Source organism: Lachancea lanzarotensis, scaffold LALA0S05, assembly GCF_000938715.1.
Source record: "Lachancea lanzarotensis genome assembly LALA0, scaffold LALA0S05, whole genome shotgun sequence".
NCBI lineage: Eukaryota > Fungi > Ascomycota > Saccharomycetes > Saccharomycetales > Saccharomycetaceae > Lachancea > Lachancea lanzarotensis.
The window spans coordinates 808,880-832,795 of NW_019212883.1; the positions used below are offsets into that span (position 1 = coordinate 808,880).

Genomic DNA, 23,916 nt, shown 5'->3' on the forward strand with positions numbered 1-23,916 from the left:
TAGAATTTGATGAATTGTTGAAAAGCTGGTGGTCTCTATTTAGACAAGTTGAGAACGGTTCTTAAGCAGTCCCCGTGATGCAGATCTTCAAATGCCGCGTTAATGTCACTGAACCCTCTCTTGTGTGTGATGAATTCGTCAACCTTGAGCTTACCATCAAGGTAGTCCGAAATAAGGCCATCCATCTCAGATCTTCCCTTTATTCCACCAAATGCTGAACCTTTCCACACTCTTCCTGTGACAAGCTGGAAGGGTCTCGTCGATATCTCCTTACCAGCTGCTGCGACACCGATAATGATGGATTGACCCCAGCCCTTGTGACAGGCCTCTAGAGCATCTCTCATAACTTGAGTGTTACCAGTGCAATCAAATGTGAAATCGAGACCGCCATCGGTGATTTCAACAAGTTTTTCCACTATTGTTTGCCCATCTTTTAGATCTTTTGTAGGGTTTATGAACTCCGTAGCACCGAATTCGATAGCCCAGTCCTTTTTCTGGTCGTTAAGATCAACAACGATAATTTTAGAGCATCCTCTGACCTTGGCACCCTGGACGACGGAAAGGCCTACAGTTCCGGCACCAAAAACGGCAACGGTGTCACCCTTCTGGACATTCGCGGTCTTGATGGCAGCCCCGTATCCTGTAGTTACACCACACCCTAGCAAACAAACCTTTTCAAGAGGTGCTTCAGGATCGATAGCCACAACAGAAACGTCGGCCAAGACTGTGTATTGCGAGAAAGTGGAGCATCCCATGAAGTGTAGCAGTGGTTCGCCCTTGGAATTGTGAAATCTTGAAGTGCCATCAGGCATCACACCTTTGCCCTGAGTGGCACGCACTGAGCTACACAGGTTGGTCTTGTTGGAGGTGCAGAACTTGCACTCTTTGCATTCAGCAGTGTAGAGTGCAATAACGTGGTCGCCCGGCTTGACGTTGGTGACTCCTTCGCCCACAGACTCGACAATCCCGGCACCCTCATGGCCCAAAATCGATGGGAATGCGCCCTCAGGGTCCACTCCGCTCAAAGTGTACGCATCAGTATGGCAAACAGCGGAGTATTCAATTTTGACACGGACTTCGTGAGCCTTGGGTGGATCAACTGTGATTTCCTCCACGGTGAGTGGCTTTCCGGCTTCGTACGCAACGGCAGCAATACATTTGATAGGTTCTCCTGCAGACATTAGGTCAAAAATGCTTGAAAATCGATAGGGACAACTGGCTCGACAATGAAGTTTTGGCACAAAACAAAGTTATTGGGCACAAACTACGCTATTTCAGAGAAGTTTAAAGTCTTTCGCAAACACCTGGGAGCCTCCTGTCGTAGTTCGATGTGCTAAGTTCAGTTATCTTCACATTGCGTTAGTTTTTCAATCAAGTATCTTGTAGGTATATTATCGTTGCTGTGAGTAACCAATTTATTTCTCGTCATGTGATTAAGCCATCACGTGGATGTCAGGTGCTCTAGTGGAGCGGGTAAAGTTTATGCTATTTTCCCCGAAGGGGAAAGAGCATTACCTAAAAAATCGATCTTCCCGAAAGGGAAATTACACTTCCTTTTTCAGAAGAGGGATACGTCTCCGTTTATAGTGATTTGAAATTTGTTACCATCTCGCAACTTAAACAGACAAACTATGAAAACACCGAATCAGAAGAGCGTTTGTTGAACTCCTTGACGCTAGAGTCATTAGGCTAAGGGTTGGCAATGCGTTCCCGCTCCTCCTGTCTTTCCCCGTTCGATTTTCTCTCTTGAAAAATATTATGTGCATGTAAAGTGATATATATATATATATATTATCTATTCTACCTCGAATACTCACCTACAAGGTGGATTTTGAACTTGGATCCCATTAAAAGAAAAAAGCTAGCCTTATTTGCTCTTTTGGAGGTCCAACGGTATTATGTCAAGAATTGCCCGGAGTATCAGCCGTAGATTGTATCATCCAAATGCGCTTGAACACCAAGCCAAATTTCCGCTTTTCCCTTTGACTTATGGTAGTGATTCTCTTCAGTATAAAGTGCTAAATAACACGCTGAAAAATCACGTGCCCGAGCATGGATTCAACGAAAGGGCGATAGTAGCATCGCTGAATGAGCTGGAACTCGGTTCGTCGGTGTTGTCCGCATTGGGCAGCGACAACTCGCCCTCTTTTTTGAACGTGGCGCCTTCGGTGCTGGAGTTGGTCAAATTTCATCTGGTCACCAAGCGATATGCCATTACGCAAGAGCTGGACTCAGAATTAGCAAACTCGGATACCGCCACATACAACGCACCGGCGTTGAAAACACTTTTCCAACGTCGTCTCGAGCTCAACAAGCCTGTGGCGCCTCATCTGTCGCAGCTTTTATCGATTTTATCGATTCCAGGCGAGTTCCTCGTGAAAAGTGCTCTTCCTGAGCTGCATCGCCTTTCCGACGACATGGTGTACTATTCTAACGAGACTGATTCGCCCGATTTTGCATGGTACTCGAAACGGGTAGCCATTTCGAGTGCGTTTGTGAGCTCTGAACTTTTCATGGCCCAGGACAAGTCTCCAGATTACGGCCAGACTTTCGAATTCGCGGCCGAAAAGCTGGATCGCGTGACCCGGCTAGGACAATACTACACTAACACTGAAGAATACTTGTGGTACACGCTACTGATGAGTATCAATCTGGCAAAATCCCAGCTTACACGCTGTTAGTTGCGCCCATTCTTGTATCATTTTTCAGATCAGCCTTTAGCACGTATATACAAATGAATTCACTGGCGGAAAATGCGCATTAAAAAGAACCCACCACTATATCTTACATTCTTGCTCACTCACTAGGCCTGTGCACCCTGCTGTGTGCACTGGGCCTTTATTAGTTCTGCGCGCAAAGTCTCCAAAGCAGCTTGCTTGCTTTTGATATTTTCCTCACATTTTTTGATCTCAGTAGTAATGAACTCCAGTCTTTTCTCGACGTTGTTTTTAGCTTCGAACTGCTCCACCGGTAGCAGCACATTACCTGTTAGCTTGTAAACCTTCGTTTCGTCCTTCAGCGTGTTGAATTCGTCCTGGACAATCTTATTTTCTTGCAATTGCGTTTCCAGTTTCTGTCTGGCAACCACCAGGTCTTCAAGCCCTTGCTGAGCTGCAGTGTATTCCATAGTCAATTGCTGAGCGGCCGCGGACATTGTACACTTCTACTTATGACTTTTTGACGATGGTTTCTATGATTTTCTCTGTTAAAATAAGTAGTTTGAATAGAAGAGCTTGAATATGCTAGCTCTCATCAACTTCTTGTAGATTACATCAAAGTATAGAAATAGTGTCAAGACAGAGACTATCGACATTTCTACGCTGATCCAAACACATAACAATGCTTGTAAGTATTCTAGGCAATGATGGGTGACTCAAGACTCGCGGAACTAACTTCTCATGGATGCAGTTTAAACAATGGAATGATTTCACTGAACCAAGACATCACATCGATGCACCCTTGGATGATAATGAAGACCTAGGATCTTTGAAATATGAGGCTCTTCCAAAGGTTGAACTAGTGAAAGATTTGGACATTTCAGCTTACAAGAGGGCCATCATTACGACAAAGGTCTTCAGATCGCTATTCCCGGGAAACTTGAATAATGGCACCATCGTTTCCACTTTCCGCATTACGTGGAGCATTGGGAATAAGGAAGAGAGCTTGTATCGCGATGATTTTCAGCTTCGAGAAGAAAGCTTACGCAAGGGTAATGAGAAAGTTTTGGAGTTTCCAGTGATACAAATCGATTCAGAAACCGTGGTGATTAGTGTCGCTGAAGATTTCATGCACGTCCCTCCCATTGCCCTAAATCTTCTGTCCCAACAGATTGCGAAGCTATTTTCAAAGCCTCTGGACATAATTGTGCTGGGAGCAAGTGACAGGATCGAAGAGGTGAAAAACCTAGCGTTTAAGACTAGCAAGCCTAAAAACGATTTGAATAGTTTGATCCCACCCGAGTTTTTGACCAATTTCATTGCTAGCGTGGTCACACAACTAGTCTTGGGTAATATACCTTTCCGCGGCTTCATCGCACCAAGTGAAGGTCCTTCGGGATACGAAAAACTGTCACTAGAAGCCATGGACACCCTTATAGTGAAATGTTGGTCAGAGTTTGCCCTAGGCGACAAAGACACTTACTTCAAAGAATGCCATCGTAACTGGAAATTGAATGGTACCGCTATGGGCGCCCATGCAGGGCTGTATTTGTAGCCCTCTTCAATGGCCGAATACTCGTTTCACAGACTTAAGCAGATTCCTGGTTGGCTAGATATACACAATATACAAAGTAAAAAATTTAGTACATGAAAGATATGCAGAGAGATGCGATGGTTTGCACGAAGAGATCATAGTCTTTATCTATTTCTTCTTGTCCTTCTTTTCCTTCTTTTCCTTCTTGTCCTTCTTCTCCTTCTTTTCTTTCTTCTCTTTCTTCTCCTTCTTCTCTTTCTTCTCCTTCTTTTCTTTCTTCTCTTTCTTGATCACCTTCTTGTCGTCCTCTTCCTCTTCTTCTTCGTCGTCACTGGCTTCAAGCTTTCTCTTCTTTGAGTCCTTGGTGACTTCCACAGGCTTGTCCTTGTTGTAAAGTTCAATAGCTTCCTGGATGGCCAACTCATTCTTCAAAGTTGGCGCACCTGTGCTGTAGAATTCAAGTCTTTGTTCTACCTGCTTCTTCAACACTTGACCGAAAATATTGCTTGGTTCGTCGGAGTAGTTGTCAATTCTAGAGGCCATAGAACACTTGTTCGCCAAATATCTTGAGATTCTACCCTTGTTCTTAGCAGCGGCCTTTCCAATGAAACCACTGTGATAGATGAGACCATACTTTGGAGTGTTACCCTTGGTCTTTAGCGCTCTGAAAAGAGCCTTTTCAGCACCTAGAATCTGAACAGTAGAGGCTGCTTGCTTGGACAAGTTGGTCAAAGAACCGGCGTGGGAGATCAGTCTGGCACCGATCACCTCACCAATCAGTTCGGACAAATTAGGAGCCACTGTGTGCATCTTCGAGCACAGGTAGTCGTATAGTTGTCTACGGTAGTCGGCTAGGGACGCAGTTCTTTCGGCGAAAACACAAACGTTCTCCATATCGGTCTCAGAGATATCTTGACCCATCGAGATACGGGCGTTGTCAACGACGCGCTCGGCAATACCGGCGTCATTGTCCAAGATGGCAGCAAGGTCATGTACTGAGTCTTCCGAAAGAGAGGCCTTGTCCTTGATGAACAAAACAAGCTTGGCGAACTTGTAGTTATCTGGGACTAGCTTGGCCAGTTCAGGGAAATGCCAGCCGTACCATTCCTTGACACGCATGGCAAAAGTGTTGATGTCCTTGTCTAGCTGGTCCAACAAAGCGATCGCTTGAATGATGTGGTTGTCGTTTTTCTGGACGGAAAACTTCACCTTGGCTCTGGAGTAAGCGTGTCCAAGACCCAATTGTGCTCTTTCCAGATCGCCTTGTTGCAAATCCTTTAGAAGTTTGTCGCCGTGCATTCTGACACCACGGATCAAGTCCTGTGCCAGCTCGTTGGACATGCAGTCCACGTATGGGAAAGACTCCTTGATGGATGGTCCCAGGTTCTTGTCAGAGATACCCAAGGTCACAGGCTTCTTGGTAGAGCCCTTTGGCAGATTCATGTCCAAAACAGCCTTCAAGTAGTCAGAAACCAAACCTTCGGAAATGTCGTTGGCATTTTCCAGAGCCTGGGCAGCACCTTTGAAAGGTGCGAACGACACCAGTTCCACCAGCTTGGTGAAAGCACCGAAATCGTTGATCTGTTGCTGTACTTCCTTCAACCGAGACCCAATGTCATCTTGCTGCAATTTAACTTTAAAGATCCCGTAGCCCGTGGGCTCTTCGAAAAGCAGGTACTCAATAGGCGCCATTTTTTTGGGAGAATACAACCGCGGCTAAAACAAACTACAATTGCTTGACGGAAGTCTTGACTTTATCAAGAAGAGGTGAGTTGATGTGCTAGCTAGTTGAGCTCATCTCGAAAATTTTTCAGAGCGATGAGCTTATGGTGAAAAATTCAAAATTGAGATTTATGTTACCCGTCCTAGGGAGAAGTTTGTTCCCGTGACTGAGAAATATTCCGATTTTTTGACGTTAACATCCGGAACTTTGAAGGTCAATTAATTCAATAAGATCAATAAGGAAAAAGGGGGTTTGACAATCGTTTGTGGGAATCTTAGAGACCGCTTGAGATCGATTGGATACACTACATTTGCTCTCCACTCGATTGGCTTTTGATTGATACTACTTTCGCAAGTTTTTGAAATCTGGGCCTGCTCGCGTAAGAAATCAGACGCGGTATTTGAGCCAAAACGTAGTTTCCAGCAGTACCCAAAGTGAGAAGTGTAATGGCAGTGTCAGAAAGTATGAAAGCAAGTGAAACACCGGTTGTGTATTCTGTAACGGTCGGTGACTCCCCGCATTATACGCTTGCGACGTCGCAATCACAAGGATTTGCGTGGAATCAAGATATATTCGCTTCCCAGTATCAGCAGATGTGTAAAGTGGTTTACGACGGACACGAAGACTGCATTGACGACCTTTTGACGTTTGACAGGTCTGGATCTGGATCTGGATTGGCATACGAGGTGCAGCATTTGAGCGGTGGGTCCGATGTGTTTGAGGAAGACGATGAGCAGGACCAAACAACGCATGACGAACTCCGGGTGCGTCGTATGTCGCATGTGTTGATGCGTCCCAGAAGAAGATCGGAACGAAGCGTGAGTTTCGTCTCAGATTCCAAAAATGGGCGTTTCCACAAGACAGAAGTGATAGCGGTGGACGTCGAAGAGGACACAGAAGAAAATAGGGAGTGGAAACGAATTCTTCGCGATAGATGACACATTCTGTGGACCGATCACTATGCGACACTCTCGAGCGAAAGGGTGATCCGCTGGCGGCACCGGCGATGTTGGCTTGGCTTGATGTAGTGCTTTGTTTCTTTATAATAATATACATATGACGGAAATTTTATGATGATGTACGATTCTATCTTTAGGATGATTCATTAGTCGGCGTCTTCCCAATCGTCTTGTCCTTCGCGGCCTTCGTTCTCTTCCTCGTCTTCGCCCTGGTCGTCAACAGTCACCACAGTATCCGGATTGTCGTTCTTGGTATATTTTCTTGCGATTCTTGAAGCTTTCCCTATGCTTTGAGCTTCTTGTCTGGCCTGTTTTTGGAGAGTGGCCAATTCCTTACCGAAGTTTTTACGAATAGATCTGTTGGTAAAGACGTCCCATAGCTTCAGTCCCTTGGAAACACCACCGATTACAATATTACCGGCAACTTCGATGTCCGGCGCGAAAGAAGTCGACAACACGTTTCCAACACCAAAGTCTCTGGAAAGAACCATACTGGGGCCCGCCTCGCCACATTTCCAGAGCTTGACGGTTTTTTCTCCCATAGCACCTGTGGCCAACAAACTTGGAATGTAAGGATTGATATTGAGGGTAGAGATTCCTGCGTCGTGAGCATTCAAAGTCCACAGAGGAGAACTGTTTTCACCTTGTCTGATATCGAACGAGTATACGTTACCGGAGTCTGTTCCGCACATGAAAGTGTTTTCGTCCGCGAATTGAACACATTCGATTTCTTCTCCGGCCAAAACTGACCAGTACTTGCTCATCTTGGAATTGTCTTCAATTCTCACGTCCGACAAAGCGGCACGAGAGTCGTAACCACCACTCAATAACACTGTGCCAGCGGTGTTGTGCCATTGAATGGCAGAAACATTTTTGTTAGAATGCAGCGAGGCAATGGAACGGGCAGCAATTCCTTCGTTCAAATCCCATAATTTGACGGTCTTATCCGCTGACGAAGAGGCCAATACGGAACGGAAATGCTTACTGTGTGCCAAAGACAATACAGCATCAGTGTGGTGAGTTGTGACATGCTTGCTTTTGCTTTTTTTGTTTTTCTTACTCTTACTCCCAGCAACGTCACCAGAAGCGTGTGGGTCGCCCAAGATCATGTCTGGGAATGCTTTTTCCACGCAATCCAGATTCCAAATCTCGATTTGAGGGTCGAAACTACCCACAGCGGCAAAATTAGCGGGATCTTCGGATTGGGAGCCCGGTTTGTAGTTCAGCCATTCCACGCATAATGGAAATGCAGGCAACATAAGGTCGTGGTGAACATACAAAGCGCTGTCACGCACCAGTCCACGCGCCACATCAGGATCGTTCTCGTCACCGGCCTCGTGAGCCACATCAGGATCGTGGAATCCAGCACCATCGTCGTACACATACACGTCCAAGTATGAGATGTCGTCCTCTGTTCTGGTAGCCAACACCATATTATCGGTAGGGTATACCTGAAGCTCTTCTTTGGCCTCGTGAGTCTCTTCTTCGGTAGGCAGCGACATGTATGCATCTTCACCATTCTCACCCTCGTGGTATTTCACTTCGTCAGATAGCCCAGGAAACATTGTAGCTTCTGTTCCTTCACCCAGGTCTTGATCATCATTGTACTGTTCTAGGTCATATTCTTTCAAATCGTCGTCTGCATCCGCTTGGGCACCCAATTTTTGGGCACCATTACCAGAATCTTGCATTTTATCATTCAGCTTTTCGGTGGCTTCATCGTCCTCTTCTGCTGCTTCCTTGGCGTCTTCCAAGTTGAGCTGTGCAAGTTGGTTGATTCTTTCCATTTCCTCATCGTCAAGCTCGTATTTTTCAGGAAACTCGGACGGAAAGCCACGCGGAACCCAAGTTGTTGATGAGATCATCTTGGTTTAGGTTGGCAGTGCTTTTATCGCTAATTGTGGGAGTTTTTCAGAGAAGTTGACCTTTCAGCTCATCGCATCGCATCTCATCTCATCTCATCGCATCTGGAAAATTTTTAGTGGTAGGATGAGAGGTGACAGCGTCAGTTTGAGAAGAAGTGATAAGTGTCAAATGCAGTTTTGTTCGTCCGAAACATGCTAGATGGATGGCGAGATGGAGAACGAAATGTAGGACCTTATCAGCGGTATATAGAGCAGCTGGTTTTCTGTTTCTGGTCTTTGTAATTTAGCAAAACTGTAAAAACTGTAGACGTTTTTTCCGATTGTTGATCAAACTTCAAAGAAATATGGGGCGTAATGTATACCGAGAGTTATGGGATGGATTATGACTTCAACTTAATATTGTGGCCGACTTTCTGGCTGTGGGAGGTCTACTTTGTGATTCGGGAGCCCGGAAGGTTTTGAATGTCAAGATAGGTTCCCGAAATTAAAAATTAATAATGAAAGATTTCAAGATGGGATCACAATTTTACATAGAACAGCCTGCTTCTAACTATGGTCCGGAGCGTAGTCTTCTTACTAGTAATACCATCTAGCTACTGACTACCGCAGCTACGTGTGTTATGGCAGTCATTTATAGAAATTGCACGTGATTTCGACTCCGATAGTACCATTTGAGTATCAGGCCGATGAGCGCGATACATAGATATGATAAGTTACTGCTCCTTAGCCAGGTAATTCACACTACCTCCATCAATGCATCCTGTACTCAATCTGCGTTTCGATCTGCATTCTCCACGCTCTGCTGTACATACTACTTTAAACAGAGACTCAGTGCATCGCGCAAGGCTCAGAATCCTGGTCTGGAAATGCTATCATCGAAGCTTCAAAACGTAAATACCCAACAAGCAAACTTCCAACATCTATCAAAGCTCTGGTTCATCATTAGTCATTTTGGTGTGTGAACTTAAAGAATTATTCTATTTTCAACAAATTAGACATATAATCCTGAATTAAAAGCCAACTATACTCTCTCTGAAAAAAAAATAGATCCAATAGCTCTTGCTGGGCTAGCGTGTTCATTCCGTTCGCCGTTCGTTGACCATTGTAGTCATCCATTTATATAAATATCTGTAAAAATTGCCCAAAACTGCTTTCAGAACATTGACTTACAAGAATCATTACCTTCCTGCAATAGAACAAAATGTCCCAAGATCCAGAGCAGGCCAAGAAGCTAGAAGCGCTTTTGAAGATGCTCGCGATATCAAAAGGTGATACCTCGAAACTGACACAGCCGCAACGCAAGCAATTTGAGGAATACAAATTTTGGAAAACACAACCCGTTTCTCGTTTTGACGATAAAGTTGACGATGAGGGGCCTATCAACAGCTCCCAAAGATCCGAGGACGTTCCAGACGAGCCATTGCCTCTCCTGGACGAGTTCCAATGGTGTACCGTCGATCTGACTGACCCGGAGCAATTGGACGATGTTTTTATCCTTTTGAATGAAAACTACGTTGAGGACCAAGATGCCACTTTCAGGTTCAACTATTCACGCGAATTCTTCAACTGGTCGCTAAAAGGTCCCGGTTGGAGAAAAGACTGGCATGTCGGGGTCCGTACTAAGCAGAGTGGCCGTTTGGTGGCGTTCATCAGTGCTGTACCGGCCACACTTCGTGTCAGAAACAAGCTGATCAAAAGTGTCGAAATCAACTTTCTGTGTATACACAAAAAGTTGAGAGCCAAGAGATTAACGCCAATTCTTATCAAGGAAGTCACCAGACGGGTCAACAAACAAGACATTTGGCAAGCTCTTTACACTGCGGGAGTTGTACTTCCTTCGCCTACTGCCACCTGTCGTTATGCCCACCGTCCTTTGAATTGGTCCAAGCTTTACGAGGTCGGTTTCACAGGTTTGCCGGCGAACGCATCGAAGACTCAAATGATAGCCAAATACACGTTGCCCAAGGAAACCGACACCGCTGGGTTGAGACCGATGGAGGAAAAAGACGTAGACAAGGTTTTCGAACTTCTCAACAAATATCAGTCCAGATTTGATCTTATACAAGTTTTCACCAAAGAGGAGTTCAAACATGTATTTTTGAGCTCGAAGAATGTGGTGTACTCTTATGTGGTTGAAAACAACGGCATCATTACCGATTTCGTGTCTTTCTACTCGTTGCCCTTCACTGTATTGAATAATCCTAATTACAGAGAGCTAGGGATCGGTTATCTATTCTACTATGCCTCTGACGCTGATTTCGAGTATCCTGATCGGTTCCACCCTGAGGGTTCTTCGAAGCTACGCAAGCGACTCAATCGCCTCATCAGTGACGTCTGTATCAAAGCCCGAGACCTCAAGATGGACGTATTCAATGCAATGAGTTGTCAGGATAACTCTTTGTTCTTGGACGACTTGAAATTCGGGCCTGGTGACGGTTTTTTGAACTTTTACCTATTCAATTACAAGGTTCGTCCTATTGCTGGTGGTTTGAGAAAAGATAATAGTTTTGATACCGAAAAGCGCAGCAGCGTCGGTGTCGTAATGCTCTGAGGCGATGGAGAGTGAGTGAGTGAGTGAATGTGTGTGTTCAATTTCGAAAAGTCAGTATAAATGTTTTGTAAAAGGAAAAAGTGCATTTCAAGTTCCTAGGGTCTTGAATGTTAGCGCGCAGCAGTATTAAACTCCACGACACACTCTTGAAATAGGCTTCATTGGTGTCAGTGCGTGCCATTACGTCAAAATTCATACAAAGTGATTACACCGACGCGAATAAATTAGATACACGGAACGGGAATGAAAATTTGGCAGGCTGGTGATATCATCAACGCTAATAATACGTCGATCCTCTGCCTGAGCCGTAGGATAATCTGATTCAGTCAATCTTCAGCCTGACGCCTTTTTGATTTCGGAATGTATAAATACCATCTTGTTCTTCTTGAAGTAGCGTAGGCCATAAAAAAAGGTAGCGTTTTGAAAGCCATCAAAAACTATGAAGTTTATAAGTTACACCATACTGGCAGCATGTATCTCTGAGGTGCTGGGTGGCAGCGGAGCCCTTGGAGCTTACGACAAACAATCAAGCTCCAATGTCGTAAATACTTCCAATTCACCCTCTGCGAGTCAGACCTTGAAAATGGTACATACCAGCAACGTGGAAGGTAGTTCTGCAGCGAGTTCTGCAGCAAGCTCCACCACTCCAGCCACTACAACGGTAGAAACAACATCATCAACAAGAGGGGACGACCCTGTCACCGTTATTACGACTCAAAACTCTGCTGGCGAAACCTACACTTCGACCGTTTGGTGGACAAATACCGTTTCGGAATGGTGGACTCCTGTCAGTGAATTGACTATTTCCCCCACATGGAGTAGCGATTCTAGTAAATCATCCAGAAGCTCCTCAACGGCGTCTGCTAGCTCTTCAAGCTCTGCGAGCATCAAAAACGTGACCAATGCCGCTGCTCGTACAGATTACGGGACTGGCCTGCGGGCTGGCGCATGGGCTTTGGCCATCGGTGCCATTGCCCTTTAGCATCAAATTGCACACAGTTGCATTTCAATAGCATTGTACAATAGATAACATTCAAATTAATGAAATCAGTATCGTCCTGAACTGTTGGAGCGATGAGTAAAGCAGTACGATGGACTGTGTGTCATTCGCTGTTTCTCCCGCCATAGAAGTCCGTTCAACACAAATTTGGTTTTAAAAAATCTAACTAATTTTAGCTCAGTCATGGGTTAGGAGTATGAGCAAAAGCTTTCTGTTGTTTCTTGCCGTGCCGCTCAAGCGTATTCTGCTCATGCTGGCTGTCTTCATATACTGTAAGGTCCGTATATAATATATTGATTCTTCCAGGCGTGAAAAATGCTCGAGGATTCACAAGTTTATTCACAAGTCGAACAGACGAAGCAAGCATATTGAACCTCTAAAACCGTTACACTGACTGCTAGCTGAGCAGGTCGTGTAAGATCTGAGGTTTTTGCGAACAAAAGCGCTTCAAAAGTTTATTTTTGACGATACACGAGGTGAAAATGGTTCTCTGGTATAAGAACAGTTTCCTTTACGATAACGACTTCGAAACAGTATCTCTTGCGTTTTTCAACCGTTATCCAAATCCTTATGCTTCACACGTCATCTCAATAGACACCGTTTCTCGAGAATGTAAGGCCAGCGGAGAACTGTGCACTACAAGGCTCATAAAAAAGACGGGAAAGCTCCCACGATGGGTTAAACCCTTCTTAGGCAGGATTTCAGACTCGTGGATCATTGAGCGCTCAGAAGTAGACGTCAAAAACCAGGTGCTCCGAACGTATACTAGGAATTTAGATCATACTCGAATCATTCAAGTCGAGGAGTTTACCATCTACAAATACAATCCTGTCACGGGCAAAACTCTGGCCTCAAGCTCTGTCAAATTTTCCAGTGGTTTCAATTTGGCCGTAAGGAGTCGCATCGAGCAATGGTCTCATGCTAAATTTGACGAAAACATCCAGCGTAGCCGGATGGGAATGGCGTTTGTAATGGAAAAATTAAAGCAACACCAAAGCTTGGGATGATGATCAACGTGGGTAGAGACGGTGGAGAAACCCTTGAATGCCGTTAAACTCCCTGTATTTATGCATAAGTATTTAAATGACGGTCCTTGGCGTGTATATACAGATGACGCACAATGACTCGAAGACTATAACCGAAAAGCCTCTTAATTTTCTTCTTTATGCGAAATTGAGATCCCATCCGATCTCATCCACAATATCGTACCAGTCCTTTTCATGCCCTGTATCGCAATCATGCCACACCTGCCGCATTACCGCGAACGCCCTCTCAACGTTTCGGAACTTATAACGTTGCAAAAAGTTAGTAAATTTGAGCTCAACGTCCTGCCGTAGGGCGCTGTGGTACGAATTTACACCGCAAATAAACAGCGGGAAACATAACCCGCCTTCCAGTCTCGAGCCCAATACTTTATCAAGATCATTCGACAACTCCAAGACCATGTATTGAATTTCGTAAGATTCTGAAGGCTGACGCATGACTGCAGTTTTCAAATGCAGAAGAGCCGTGGTACGAAATACCGAGTAGAGGACTTTTGCCAACGGGCGTGCATCGTCGCCGTTGTCTGCCAGATTTTGATACCATGCGAGCTCGTATTCACTAGGCTGGATGTTGTACAGAGACGTTTGTAAACGTTGAGCCGCTCCTAATATATTGTACAAAGGTCCGTTCACCACCAAGCCGCTGTTATGACCTCCAGCTGCCATTTCTTGCTTTATCTTGCGCGCAAGGTTTTTGACTTGACCCAGTATCTGGAAAACGGGTCTATTAACTCCGTATAAAGGATCCACTGGATAATTGTAGGTGATGGCAGGTTCTTCCAGAATCCGCGAATACTGCTCCATTGGGAAGTGAGTTTTATCTGAACCCAGAATATCGTGGTATGCAAAATTTGACAAAAGCCAGCGGGTCACTTTAGCGTCCAATTGAGAACTGGGCTTTTCGCTTTCGGTTAACAATTCTCCGATGTCATTATTTGGTGTCCGATCTTTGATTATACGTGCGCCATATCGAAGAAGAATCCTCCAGCGCTCAATGTCACCCTGACAAATCTCTGCGCCGCATAACACAAGAAGGTTTGCCAAAGCCGGAAGAAGTCCCTCTCTGGTAGAATTTGAAATTTCTTGTAATGAGTAGAGGGTGTATTCATTCGCAACGGCAGCGTAGCGTGGGTCTGGCTGAGCACTGGGCCTCATTTCCATATCCATGGGCCATTTTTTGGAAGATCTTGGTGACTGTCCTGGCGATTGTCTAGTCGTTGACGAGTTCGAGCTTTCGCTCGAGGACAATGGCGATGACATAAGCGATGTCGATGGGTCATCTCGAATTGAGTCGCTATCGTACCAATTGACATCGCGGTAGGTTTCGTCAAGAGCAGCAGGACTGGACTCTCTACATCGTGTGATAGTTGGGACGCCTTGCGCGATACCAGTGCTGGCAGCACCACTGAGTGATAAATGGTGTGCTGCCCAAGCCAAGATACCATATAATATGCCCTTATTTTGATGCGCCATTGGCAGAAATATTCTAAGATAATAATTCTGTCTGCTGGGCGCGATGGAGATTATCTGGGATAAAGAATCGCGGTAATAATTGTAGAGATGCATAGCGGTATCGTCAAGTTTCATCAACCCAGGTTCTGATAGTGACGGTAAGGGTGAAGGCGCTGGAAATATCAAATCCAAGAAATTGTCGGGGTCGTCAGCAGCTTCTTCGTACGGCGGGACTTGCCACAGGTCCGACGGTCTGATCGTATTAGCAAGTACAGCCTCTGAAGAGATTTCGGTGGTGATATCGTCATCTTCGACTTTTGGAATGACCTGAACGGTGCTGCCGTTGCGAGTCCCCTTGGGATTGTGTTTTTTTTTCTCCAACGGCTGTTCCTCAGCCTGAACGGTGCTGCCGTTACGAGTCCCCTTAGGATTGAGTTTCTTTCTCTCCAACAGCTGTTCCTCGACTTGTTCTCGAAAAAAACTGATCTTTTCTCGCGGACAACTTTCAGGCAGATATACGCATGTTATGTCTAACCTTTTGCATGCCGTGCACACCGGTTTGTCTTCTGAGCATCTTTTCTTGCGGATTTTACACGGCACACAGCCGGTTTTACGATGAATACGGCGGCTGGTGCTACTCATCGCCACATTATGCGAATGAGTCGATGTTATTTCCTTGGACACGGCAATTAACCGGGTCGGGAACTTAAATCTTAGAATGTGTGTGAACCGTTAGACAGCTAGAGAAGTAGCACTACTAGTACCTGAGCCAAAGGTCTCGAGATGCGTGATGATAGTTGTAGTTAGCTAGAATCACTTACATGATGGATTGACTAAACTACCTGCATATATAATGAGTATTTCATATATATAAGACGTAGATAATGACTATGGTGGAACAATGGCGATTCGCCAGTGACGTCCTGTTCCTTGAAGTTCCCTACAGTTTCCACTTATTGGGCTCAAGTATATGCGGCACGAAATCGGTCTACGTGCAGTGCTTTCTCTTGGGTTTCGAAGCGGCCCAAAAAAGAAGAAAAATGGGGCAAAACGCTGGCAACACATAAATTGGGAAAATACGCCAGAGATTTGTTCTTCTTTCCTTGGTCTTGTTCTATCAAGACCGCCGCATTGACACAGACAGTTCTTTCTAGACGACTTTTCCTTTGAGTCATACTTCAACGCTGCCCAAGACATGCCAATCCTGTATTGGCCCGTCACAGTTGACTACTTTAAAGGTTCCTGGTAGACTCCAACCCGGTGAAAGACGGCTAAAGGACCACGATTTTTGATTCCTTTCGCCGGCCACAGCATTTTCTCGTAGCGACAGATCCAGCGTATCTTCAATTCTCTGCGCAATGACCCGTTCGAGAGCCTGGTTTACATGATACATGTCAGAGTAGACCAGCGAAATGTGCGGCCGGAACTCTTCTAGAAGCCATTGGGACGCCTCCTCAGCAGTTTCCGCTACAAAAAGCTCTCGTACTATCTGCGCGATGCCCATCAAATACTTGTTTTCTGGACACAGCAGCCGGACTTTCGTGAAGTAGCCCTTTCCGATTCCAGCACCCGTGAAAGAGACTATGGTCTCATTGTCCTCTTTCAGCCTGGTTTTTACCGCGCCAAAGGCGGCGACACAGGTTGTCAGTATCTGCTGGACGTCGTTTTTGGAATCGCATTTCAGCTGCGATGTGATAGTTAGATGGGGCTCGAATGCAGGTGCGTCAGGAAATAATGTCTGTAAAGAAAGTATGAGTGATTGCAACGTTTCGTACACAGCTGATCCCGCGTGTGGCACAAACCATACGGCGACTCCCATGCTGAAAGAACAACTAGTGGCAGTTTCGTTGGTCTGCCAAGAATTTCCATCTTATAGTCCTCTGAATTATCTCTAAATTTATACATGTATATATATATATATATATATATATAGATATCTATATATCTATATATAATAGGATAGGTTTTAAAGACACTAGAGGAAGTGAAGTGAAGAGAAGGGGAGGGCCGTAGATCGATAACGAAGTCTTCCGGGTGTATTGGAAACGATTCAATTGTTGCCAGGAAACTCAGAATTTATGCGTAAGGTTGAATTTTCATCGACGACAGCTTAAGTGCATATTCGGAAGACCTTCGAAGTCTGTTCACAACTGCTGGAAATGAGACATAGAAAACTCTGAACATTTAAACATCGAAGATTAATTGAAGACATACCATTGTTGGAAACCTTTGAGAAACGACCAATAGCTAACTTGTCTCGCCTGGATCCAATCACTGTGAACGGAAGGAACCAGGAAGTATAGTTTTAGCATCGGTATAAACCCGTAACTACATATACATACGTATCTGCTCAACTTTAAACGGCCTCATGCTAGCGATCTCCCAGCCTCCGTCTCATGTTTCCGTCTTCTCGATTCTGTATTCCTGTGTGAGTGTGTCGTCTGCTATCCAGAATACCTAAATCAAACCATACGGAAAAGTGAATAGCTCATCTCATCTCATCTCATCTCATCCCAAACAAACATCAACAATAAAACCAGCCCAGCCGCCAAGTTAGACGGGATATAGAGCTCCCAAAACTTACCCTAACAATGCCCAAGTGTAAAGTTTGCGGGGGTGTTAATTTTATCAAGGACATCGCCAACGCCAACAATGATACGGTGTGTCAAGACTGCGGTACAGTCGCAGAGGATAATCCCATCGTTTCCGAAGTTACGTTTGGAGAGTCGAGTTCAGGAGCCGCAGTCGTGCACGGTAGCTATGTGGGTGCTGGACAATCGCATGCGGCATTTGGCCCCAGAGGTGGTTCGTCAGCGCTGGAATCCCGTGAAGCTACTATAAACAATGCGCGCAGGAAACTACGGGCTGTTTCACACGCCCTGATCATCCCAGAGTACGTCACAGAGGCTGCAACGCAGTGGTACACGCTGGCTTTGGCCAACAACTTCGTGCAAGGACGTCGGTCTCAAAATGTCATTGCTGCGTGTCTGTATATCGCGTGCAGAAAGGAAAAGACACACCACATGCTGATCGACTTTTCCTCGCGTTTGCAAGTCTCAGTGTATTCGATCGGGGCTACATTTTTGAAAATGGTAAAGGTGCTTCACATTACGAATTTGCCACTCACAGATCCGTCGCTGTTCATCCAGCATTTTGCGGAGAAACTCGACTTGGGAGATAAAAAGATCAAAGTCGTGAAAGATGCGGTCAAGCTTGCACAACGCATGGCCCGAGACTGGATGTACGAAGGGCGTCGTCCTGCCGGTATTGCCGGTGCATGTTTGCTTCTGGCTTGCCGTATGAACAACTTGCGGAGGACGCACTCTGAAGTGGTGGCTGTATCGCACGTTGCTGAGGAAACATTGCAACAGCGTCTGAATGAATTCAAGAATACCAAGTCCGGGAAGCTATCCATCAATGAATTTCGGGAGGAAGACGACGACGAAGACAGTACTAAAGGTACAGAATCTCATCCACCGTCTTTTGCACGCAACAGGCTCAAGGAAAAGAAACTACGTCAGAAAACTTTGGGGAACGAGTTTGAGACCAGCGAGGAAGCTCTTACCCGAAACCCGATTTTGTCGCAGGTACTAGGAGCACAAGAATTGTCGTCTCGAGAAGTGTTGTACTACCTTAAGCAATTTTCGCGCAGAAGAGAGAAAAGCCAGGAAACAGAAGAGTCTACTGGTTTACCTCTAAGACAAACGGATGAACAAAGAGAAAAGAGTGAGACTGGTCGTTCGGATGCACCCGTCAGCGGCGATGCCGGTTCTGCTTCGGAACAGTTGAACTTCCAAGACTCTATCGACGGCTACTCTATCGAAACCGATCCTCATCGCCCGAGAAATCTGCACTTGCTACCCACTACCTCGTCGCTGTTGGCAAAAGTTGCCGATGATCCTGAAGACTTACAGGACGTAGACGACGAGGAGCTCGAAGCCCAGTTACTGGACGAAGAGGCTTCCAGACTAAAGGAACGGATCTGGATCGGTATCAATGGCGATTTTTTGCTGGAACAAGAATCGAACAGGCTGAAGCAAGAAGCAGATCTCGCTTCTGGCAATGCATCTGCCAAGAAGCGTGAAAGCACACGGCGTCGCAAGCGGAAGCCTGCTTCTGAAGCAGAGGGTATTTTGGCCGATATCAAGGACGATTCAGGGCTGCAGGCTGCCTTGAAGCTCGCTGAAGACTCCGGTGACATAACAACTGCTGACAACGTAAAAAACATGATACAAAAGTCTAGTTTTTCGAAGAAAATCAACTACAATGCTATCGATGGACTATTTGGAGGCGGTTGAAATCTTTCGACCGTCCTATGACTTGCAACTTGGGTTGTTGATTAGCCGCCAGCCTGAAGAGTCTCGCAATGGCTCGTGACTTTCACGTGTGTCAATTTACGTCGCTTGGCACGAAGATACTTCTTTTAACAAATTTTCTTTTCCAATAGTGATCAAGCTCATCTCATCTCATCTCATCTCATCGGACAAGTTCTATCCAAGGAAGTCCCACGAAGAGCAAGGCGTTTCTAAGTCAACATCACCAGGTAAACGATCCAAAATGGTGAGACAATCAAGAGCAGCTATCCTCCCCACCAACGTCATCCTACTTCAAAATCTGGTTAAGAGGGATCCACTATCGTACCGGGAAGAGTTTTTACAACAGTATTCGCATTATGAATCTCTGAGAGACATTTTCATGCTAAAGGCTCTAGAAGCACAGACTACTGGGGATACCAACACCAAACAATTTGTAGAGCTCGTGGGTTTTGTTAGCCAAGTGTGTTCATGCTATCCAGAAGAAACCGCCAATTTTCCCAATGAACTTAAACAGCTAATATTGGATTATCATAGATCGCTACCGTTCGAGGTACGGGAAAAAATCGTATCCTCCTTGACCATGTTGAGAAACAAGGGCGTTATCTCTGCGGAAACTTTGATTCAAACGATGTTCCCACTGTTGGTGGCATATTCGTCGCAAAGCAACTCTTTGGGCCACAATTCACACGCCAAGGAAATAAGGAAACTGGTTTACAGTACAATTATTTCGCTGCTCAAGAGCTGTAATATAGGTTCAAAAAACCAAAAACTGAATAAGTCAACACAGGCAATCTGTTTCAATCTTCTGGACCAGCCGGACTCCCAGGGAGTATGGGCTGCAAGACTTACGCGTGAGCTATGGAGAAGAGGCATCTGGGATGACTCGAGAGCCGTTGAGATTATGACGCAAGCTGCGTTGAACGACGATGTCAAAATCGCATATTCCGGTGCTCTGTTCTTTTTGGGAGCCGACAAAGAGCGTGAAGAAAATTTCGAGGAGAAATCCGACGATGAAGATGTCGACATGGAGGGCCTGAAACATAAGATGCAGATTAACAAAAAGAGTGGTAAGAGGGGCAAAAAATTAGAGGCCGCTTTGAAGTCTGTCAAGAAGAAGAGCGCGGCTCCTAAGACTCCCCAAGGGTATCTCAATTTCAGTGCTATACATTTGCTTCGTGATCCTCAGGGTTTCGCCGATAAACTTTTCTCAAAACAATTGTCCAGTAAAAATAACAACAAGTTCAACTTAGACCAGAAGATTGCATTGATGCAGTTACTTTCTCGTTTAATCGGTACTCATAAACTGACGGTTTTGGGGATTTACTCTTACTTTCTGAAATACCTGACTCCAAAACAAAGAGACGTCACCAAGATTCTTGCCGCTGCTGCTCAGTCGTCGCACGATATGGTCCCACCAGAGACCATTGCAGATTTGGTACGCAAAATTGCCGACGAATTCGTTAGCGATGGTGTTGCTTCGGAAGTGGCGGCCGCGGGTTTGAACACCATACGTGAAATTTGTTCTCGTGCACCTTTGGCAATTGATGAAACTCTACTACAAGATTTAACGGAGTATAAGGGTTCCAAAGCCAAGGGAGTCAGCATGGCAGCAAAGGGCTTGGTGGCTTTATATCGTGAAGTGGCACCCGACATGCTGAAACGCAAAGACCGTGGTAAAGTTGCTTCTATGGAGTTACAAGAATCTGCTCGCGAAGGCAGGGTGTCGAAGAGACCTCAGTTTGGTGTGGAGAATACCACTCAGGGCATCGCAGGTATCGAGCTTCTTGCCCAATGGAAAAAGAAACAGCAAGACGCCGATGGACAAGATGTTGACGAGAATGATGATCAAAATTGGGAAGTCGAAGAAGAAGACAACGAAGAAGAGGATATTGAAGGTGAGTGGGTTACTGTAGAGAGCGACAAAGAATACGATGTGGATATGAGTGATAGTGATGACGAGAAGGAGAAGCCAAAAGAGGAAGAGGAGAAAATCGACCCTGAAACGGCTTTTAGAGATTTGGCATCTTCTCGTGTTCTAACTCCTGCGGATTTCGCCAAGCTCCAAGAGCTGAAAACCGAACAAGGTGTAGCCCGTTTGATGGGTGTAAGAAACGAGGAAACTGTGGACTCTGATAGATTGGTAGGTCCTCTCAAACATCGTAAGGCCACAAAGGATGAGAGAATTGCTAGCATTATGGAAGGTCGTGAGGGTAGAGAGAAGTTTGCTAGCCGCAAGAGTAAAAGAGATGAGCAGCGTTCTACCACCAACCGTGAGAAGGAACGGAAGAAGAATTTTGTCATGATGATTCACAAGAGATCTGTCAAGGGAAAACAGAAGATGTCGCTTCGTGATCGCCAGAAGGTCTTGCGTCAACACATCACTAAACAGAAGAAGAAGGGTCATTGAACTGACAGTTGCTTGGCGCTCGAATTTTTGTTGTTCAGGTGCTTTGATAAACATTTTATATTGTATACTATAATCTCGGGGCGAAGGACAGTAATTTGAGAAAAAGTAGGATCACAAGCGACGCGGGGGTGTAGCGTTGGGGACTTGGTCGACTGAAATCACTTTTTAAGTGTGCTTTTCTCTGGACCATACGTAAACTGGGTGAAATACAATTAGATGATCGATGGTAGTAAAAACAGGAGAAGTAAAGTTTAGAAATATGTTTACCAAGTGTATAGCGTTAAGTGTGAGTTTACACCGTGAGTAGATAGATACGTTTGTCAAATGAAACGCACTGATTTATGAAATGCCAAGACAGATAATTCTAAGACAGGAGAAAAACAAAGAGTCCGAAAACCAGACTTCTAGTTGATTTTAGTAACATCATAAGCCAGTGGTGTTGGTAGATAAAAAGGAGAGAATGATAGAGACGTCAGTTCAATCAGATCCGAGCACGTGACCATGGTCTGCGACACAATATGTGTAAAATGACAAGAATCGGTTTAATCGACTTCAAACAACAAGAAGCATCAACCAAACCAGTTGAAAAGGCTTCGAGTCTAATGACTCAAGACTATAACACCCATCTTCCCACTTCGGGATACAACGCCCAACTCTGTAACCCTTTTTTCTCTAGTCACGCAGACTACCTCAACCACTATCAATTCATCATCCAAAACCTCTCCATCTTAAGTCCAAGCCGACAAAAACGGACTACCTGTAAAGACGATTCATAAGCCTTAGAAATCGCAACTAAACATAACCGCACCTCCATTCGAACCCCGACCCGGCCATCTTTTCACTCAATTTCCGAATTCTCTTACCCGGTCTGAAGATTTCCCAGCCTATTATATAGGCCCCATACTTAAAAAAAATATCACATAAGAAACCTCTATATCATCAATTCGAATCCGTTCTTGTCAACTCAAGTTATCGAAACTTCAGAGGCAAAACCACCAATTATCAACGTTTTGAAACTATTTATTAGGTGTTGAAGTACGGTGTATTTGTTCACGATCAATTGAAGACCATAATTGCCCTAATAACAATGCTATCGAGAAGTTTGGCCTTGAAGAAGGGTCTGCAACAAGTAGCGATCCAAAAAAGATGTTTGTCGATTCACGAGTTCAGATCTGCGGAATTGCTTAGAAAATACGGCATTGGTACTCCAGCCGGTGAAGCTGCTTTTGATCCCAAACAGGCCTATGAAATTGCTGAAAACCTCGGGAACAAATCTTTGGTGGTGAAAGCACAGGCGCTCACTGGTGGTCGTGGAAAAGGCCATTTCGACACTGGACTAAAAAGTGGTATTCACATGGTAGACAGTGCAGAACAGGCTGAGGGAATTGCCAAAGATATGTTGCAACATCGTTTGATCACTAAACAATCCGGTGCCAAGGGTAAGCCCGTGAGCGCCGTTTATGTGGTTAAACGTGTGGACGCCAAACACGAGGCATATTTGTCGATTTTACTCGACAGAGGCTCCAAAAAGGCTATGATCATCTGCTCGAGCCAAGGTGGTATGAACATCGAAGAAGTGGCCGAGAAGACCCCTGATGCCATTAAGAAATTCACCGTTAACGCATCGGAAGGTTTGACTCCAGAAGTGGCCTCTCAGATCTCCAAGAGCTTGGGATTCTCTTCCGAGGCCGAAGCTGACGCCGCTGACGCTGTCACCAAGCTTTTTAAGATCTTCCAAGACAAAGATGCGTCTCAGATCGAAATCAACCCATTGAGCGAAGTGATTGGCCAGGACACCAAAGTCATGTGCATGGACGCCAAATTTGGGTTCGATGACAACGCTTCTTTCAGACAAGAAGAAATCTACTCTTGGAGAGATCTTTCACAAGAAGACCCAGATGAAGTGGTGGCCAAGAAATCCGATTTGAACTTTGTCAAGTTGCAAGGTAACATTGGCTGTTTGGTGAACGGAGCTGGTTTGGCCATGGCCACCATGGACGTGATCAAGCTCTACGGTGGTGATCCTGCTAACTTTTTGGACTGTGGTGGTGGTGCTACTCCAGAGACCATTGAAACTGCTTTCAAATTGATTTTGTCTAACGAGAATGTGGACGCTATCTTTGTCAATATTTTTGGTGGTATTGTGAGATGTGACTACGTGGCACAAGGTTTGGTTGCTGCTACCAAGAACTTGGCTGTGCGTGTGCCAATTGTGGCCCGTCTACAAGGAACCAACTTGGATGAAGGTCGTCGTATCATCCAGGAGTCCGGTTTGAAGATCTACTCTTTCGATGAGCTGGATCCAGCTGCTGAGAAGGTGGTTCAATTGACTCAACAGTAAGGGCTCGTGGCATGCTGTACGCGCTTTTTTTTGTCTTTGGAGTTACCCACCCACTGATAGCTTTTCTA

At 45.3% G+C, this 23,916-nt stretch overlaps 15 protein-coding genes across 15 annotated transcripts; 9 read left to right on the forward strand and 6 right to left on the reverse strand.

The window, feature by feature from the left end:
* Window positions 1-35: 35 nt before the first annotated feature.
* On the reverse strand, window positions 36-1,181 carry SFA1 (LALA0S05e08878g1_1; the record flags this gene model as incomplete). Its single annotated transcript, XM_022772490.1, has 1 exon — window positions 36-1,181. One exon carries the CDS (start codon window positions 1,179-1,181, stop codon window positions 36-38), a length of 1,146 nt encoding a protein of 381 aa, XP_022628809.1.
* Window positions 1,182-1,898: 717 nt separating this feature from the next.
* On the forward strand, window positions 1,899-2,681 carry COQ9 (LALA0S05e08900g1_1; the record flags this gene model as incomplete). The annotated part of the gene is made up of 1 exon (XM_022772491.1): window positions 1,899-2,681. The coding sequence occupies one exon, from the start codon at window positions 1,899-1,901 to the stop codon at window positions 2,679-2,681; it is 783 nt and encodes a 260-aa protein (XP_022628810.1).
* Window positions 2,682-2,803: 122 nt separating this feature from the next.
* On the reverse strand, window positions 2,804-3,154 carry YKE2 (LALA0S05e08922g1_1; the record flags this gene model as incomplete). Its single annotated transcript, XM_022772492.1, has 1 exon — window positions 2,804-3,154. One exon carries the CDS (start codon window positions 3,152-3,154, stop codon window positions 2,804-2,806), a length of 351 nt encoding a protein of 116 aa, XP_022628811.1.
* Window positions 3,155-3,339: 185 nt separating this feature from the next.
* PBA1 (LALA0S05e08944g1_1) lies at window positions 3,340-4,212 on the forward strand (the record flags this gene model as incomplete). Its single annotated transcript, XM_022772493.1, has 2 exons — window positions 3,340-3,345; window positions 3,409-4,212. The coding sequence occupies 2 exons, from the start codon at window positions 3,340-3,342 to the stop codon at window positions 4,210-4,212; spliced, it is 810 nt and encodes a 269-aa protein (XP_022628812.1).
* A 147-nt stretch (window positions 4,213-4,359) lies between these two features.
* On the reverse strand, window positions 4,360-5,883 carry NOP56 (LALA0S05e08966g1_1; the record flags this gene model as incomplete). Its single annotated transcript, XM_022772494.1, has 1 exon — window positions 4,360-5,883. The coding sequence occupies one exon, from the start codon at window positions 5,881-5,883 to the stop codon at window positions 4,360-4,362; it is 1,524 nt and encodes a 507-aa protein (XP_022628813.1).
* Window positions 5,884-6,360: 477 nt separating this feature from the next.
* On the forward strand, window positions 6,361-6,852 carry UGX2 (LALA0S05e08988g1_1; the record flags this gene model as incomplete). The annotated part of the gene is made up of 1 exon (XM_022772495.1): window positions 6,361-6,852. One exon carries the CDS (start codon window positions 6,361-6,363, stop codon window positions 6,850-6,852), a length of 492 nt encoding a protein of 163 aa, XP_022628814.1.
* A 167-nt stretch (window positions 6,853-7,019) lies between these two features.
* On the reverse strand, window positions 7,020-8,738 carry PWP1 (LALA0S05e09010g1_1; the record flags this gene model as incomplete). Its single annotated transcript, XM_022772496.1, has 1 exon — window positions 7,020-8,738. One exon carries the CDS (start codon window positions 8,736-8,738, stop codon window positions 7,020-7,022), a length of 1,719 nt encoding a protein of 572 aa, XP_022628815.1.
* Window positions 8,739-9,939: 1,201 nt separating this feature from the next.
* On the forward strand, window positions 9,940-11,289 carry NMT1 (LALA0S05e09032g1_1; the record flags this gene model as incomplete). The annotated part of the gene is made up of 1 exon (XM_022772497.1): window positions 9,940-11,289. One exon carries the CDS (start codon window positions 9,940-9,942, stop codon window positions 11,287-11,289), a length of 1,350 nt encoding a protein of 449 aa, XP_022628816.1.
* Window positions 11,290-11,728: 439 nt separating this feature from the next.
* On the forward strand, window positions 11,729-12,271 carry NCW2 (LALA0S05e09054g1_1; the record flags this gene model as incomplete). Its single annotated transcript, XM_022772500.1, has 1 exon — window positions 11,729-12,271. The coding sequence occupies one exon, from the start codon at window positions 11,729-11,731 to the stop codon at window positions 12,269-12,271; it is 543 nt and encodes a 180-aa protein (XP_022628817.1).
* A 500-nt stretch (window positions 12,272-12,771) lies between these two features.
* On the forward strand, window positions 12,772-13,296 carry UPS1 (LALA0S05e09076g1_1; the record flags this gene model as incomplete). Its single annotated transcript, XM_022772501.1, has 1 exon — window positions 12,772-13,296. One exon carries the CDS (start codon window positions 12,772-12,774, stop codon window positions 13,294-13,296), a length of 525 nt encoding a protein of 174 aa, XP_022628818.1.
* A 156-nt stretch (window positions 13,297-13,452) lies between these two features.
* LALA0_S05e09098g (LALA0S05e09098g1_1) lies at window positions 13,453-15,426 on the reverse strand (the record flags this gene model as incomplete). The annotated part of the gene is made up of 1 exon (XM_022772502.1): window positions 13,453-15,426. One exon carries the CDS (start codon window positions 15,424-15,426, stop codon window positions 13,453-13,455), a length of 1,974 nt encoding a protein of 657 aa, XP_022628819.1.
* A 529-nt stretch (window positions 15,427-15,955) lies between these two features.
* Window positions 15,956-16,603, reverse strand: CPD1 (LALA0S05e09120g1_1; the record flags this gene model as incomplete). The annotated part of the gene is made up of 1 exon (XM_022772503.1): window positions 15,956-16,603. One exon carries the CDS (start codon window positions 16,601-16,603, stop codon window positions 15,956-15,958), a length of 648 nt encoding a protein of 215 aa, XP_022628820.1.
* Window positions 16,604-17,375: 772 nt separating this feature from the next.
* On the forward strand, window positions 17,376-19,082 carry BRF1 (LALA0S05e09142g1_1; the record flags this gene model as incomplete). Its single annotated transcript, XM_022772504.1, has 1 exon — window positions 17,376-19,082. The coding sequence occupies one exon, from the start codon at window positions 17,376-17,378 to the stop codon at window positions 19,080-19,082; it is 1,707 nt and encodes a 568-aa protein (XP_022628821.1).
* Window positions 19,083-19,341: 259 nt separating this feature from the next.
* SDA1 (LALA0S05e09164g1_1) lies at window positions 19,342-21,507 on the forward strand (the record flags this gene model as incomplete). Its single annotated transcript, XM_022772505.1, has 1 exon — window positions 19,342-21,507. One exon carries the CDS (start codon window positions 19,342-19,344, stop codon window positions 21,505-21,507), a length of 2,166 nt encoding a protein of 721 aa, XP_022628822.1.
* A 1,087-nt stretch (window positions 21,508-22,594) lies between these two features.
* LSC2 (LALA0S05e09186g1_1) lies at window positions 22,595-23,848 on the forward strand (the record flags this gene model as incomplete). The annotated part of the gene is made up of 1 exon (XM_022772506.1): window positions 22,595-23,848. One exon carries the CDS (start codon window positions 22,595-22,597, stop codon window positions 23,846-23,848), a length of 1,254 nt encoding a protein of 417 aa, XP_022628823.1.
* Between the last annotated feature and the right edge of the window lie 68 nt (window positions 23,849-23,916).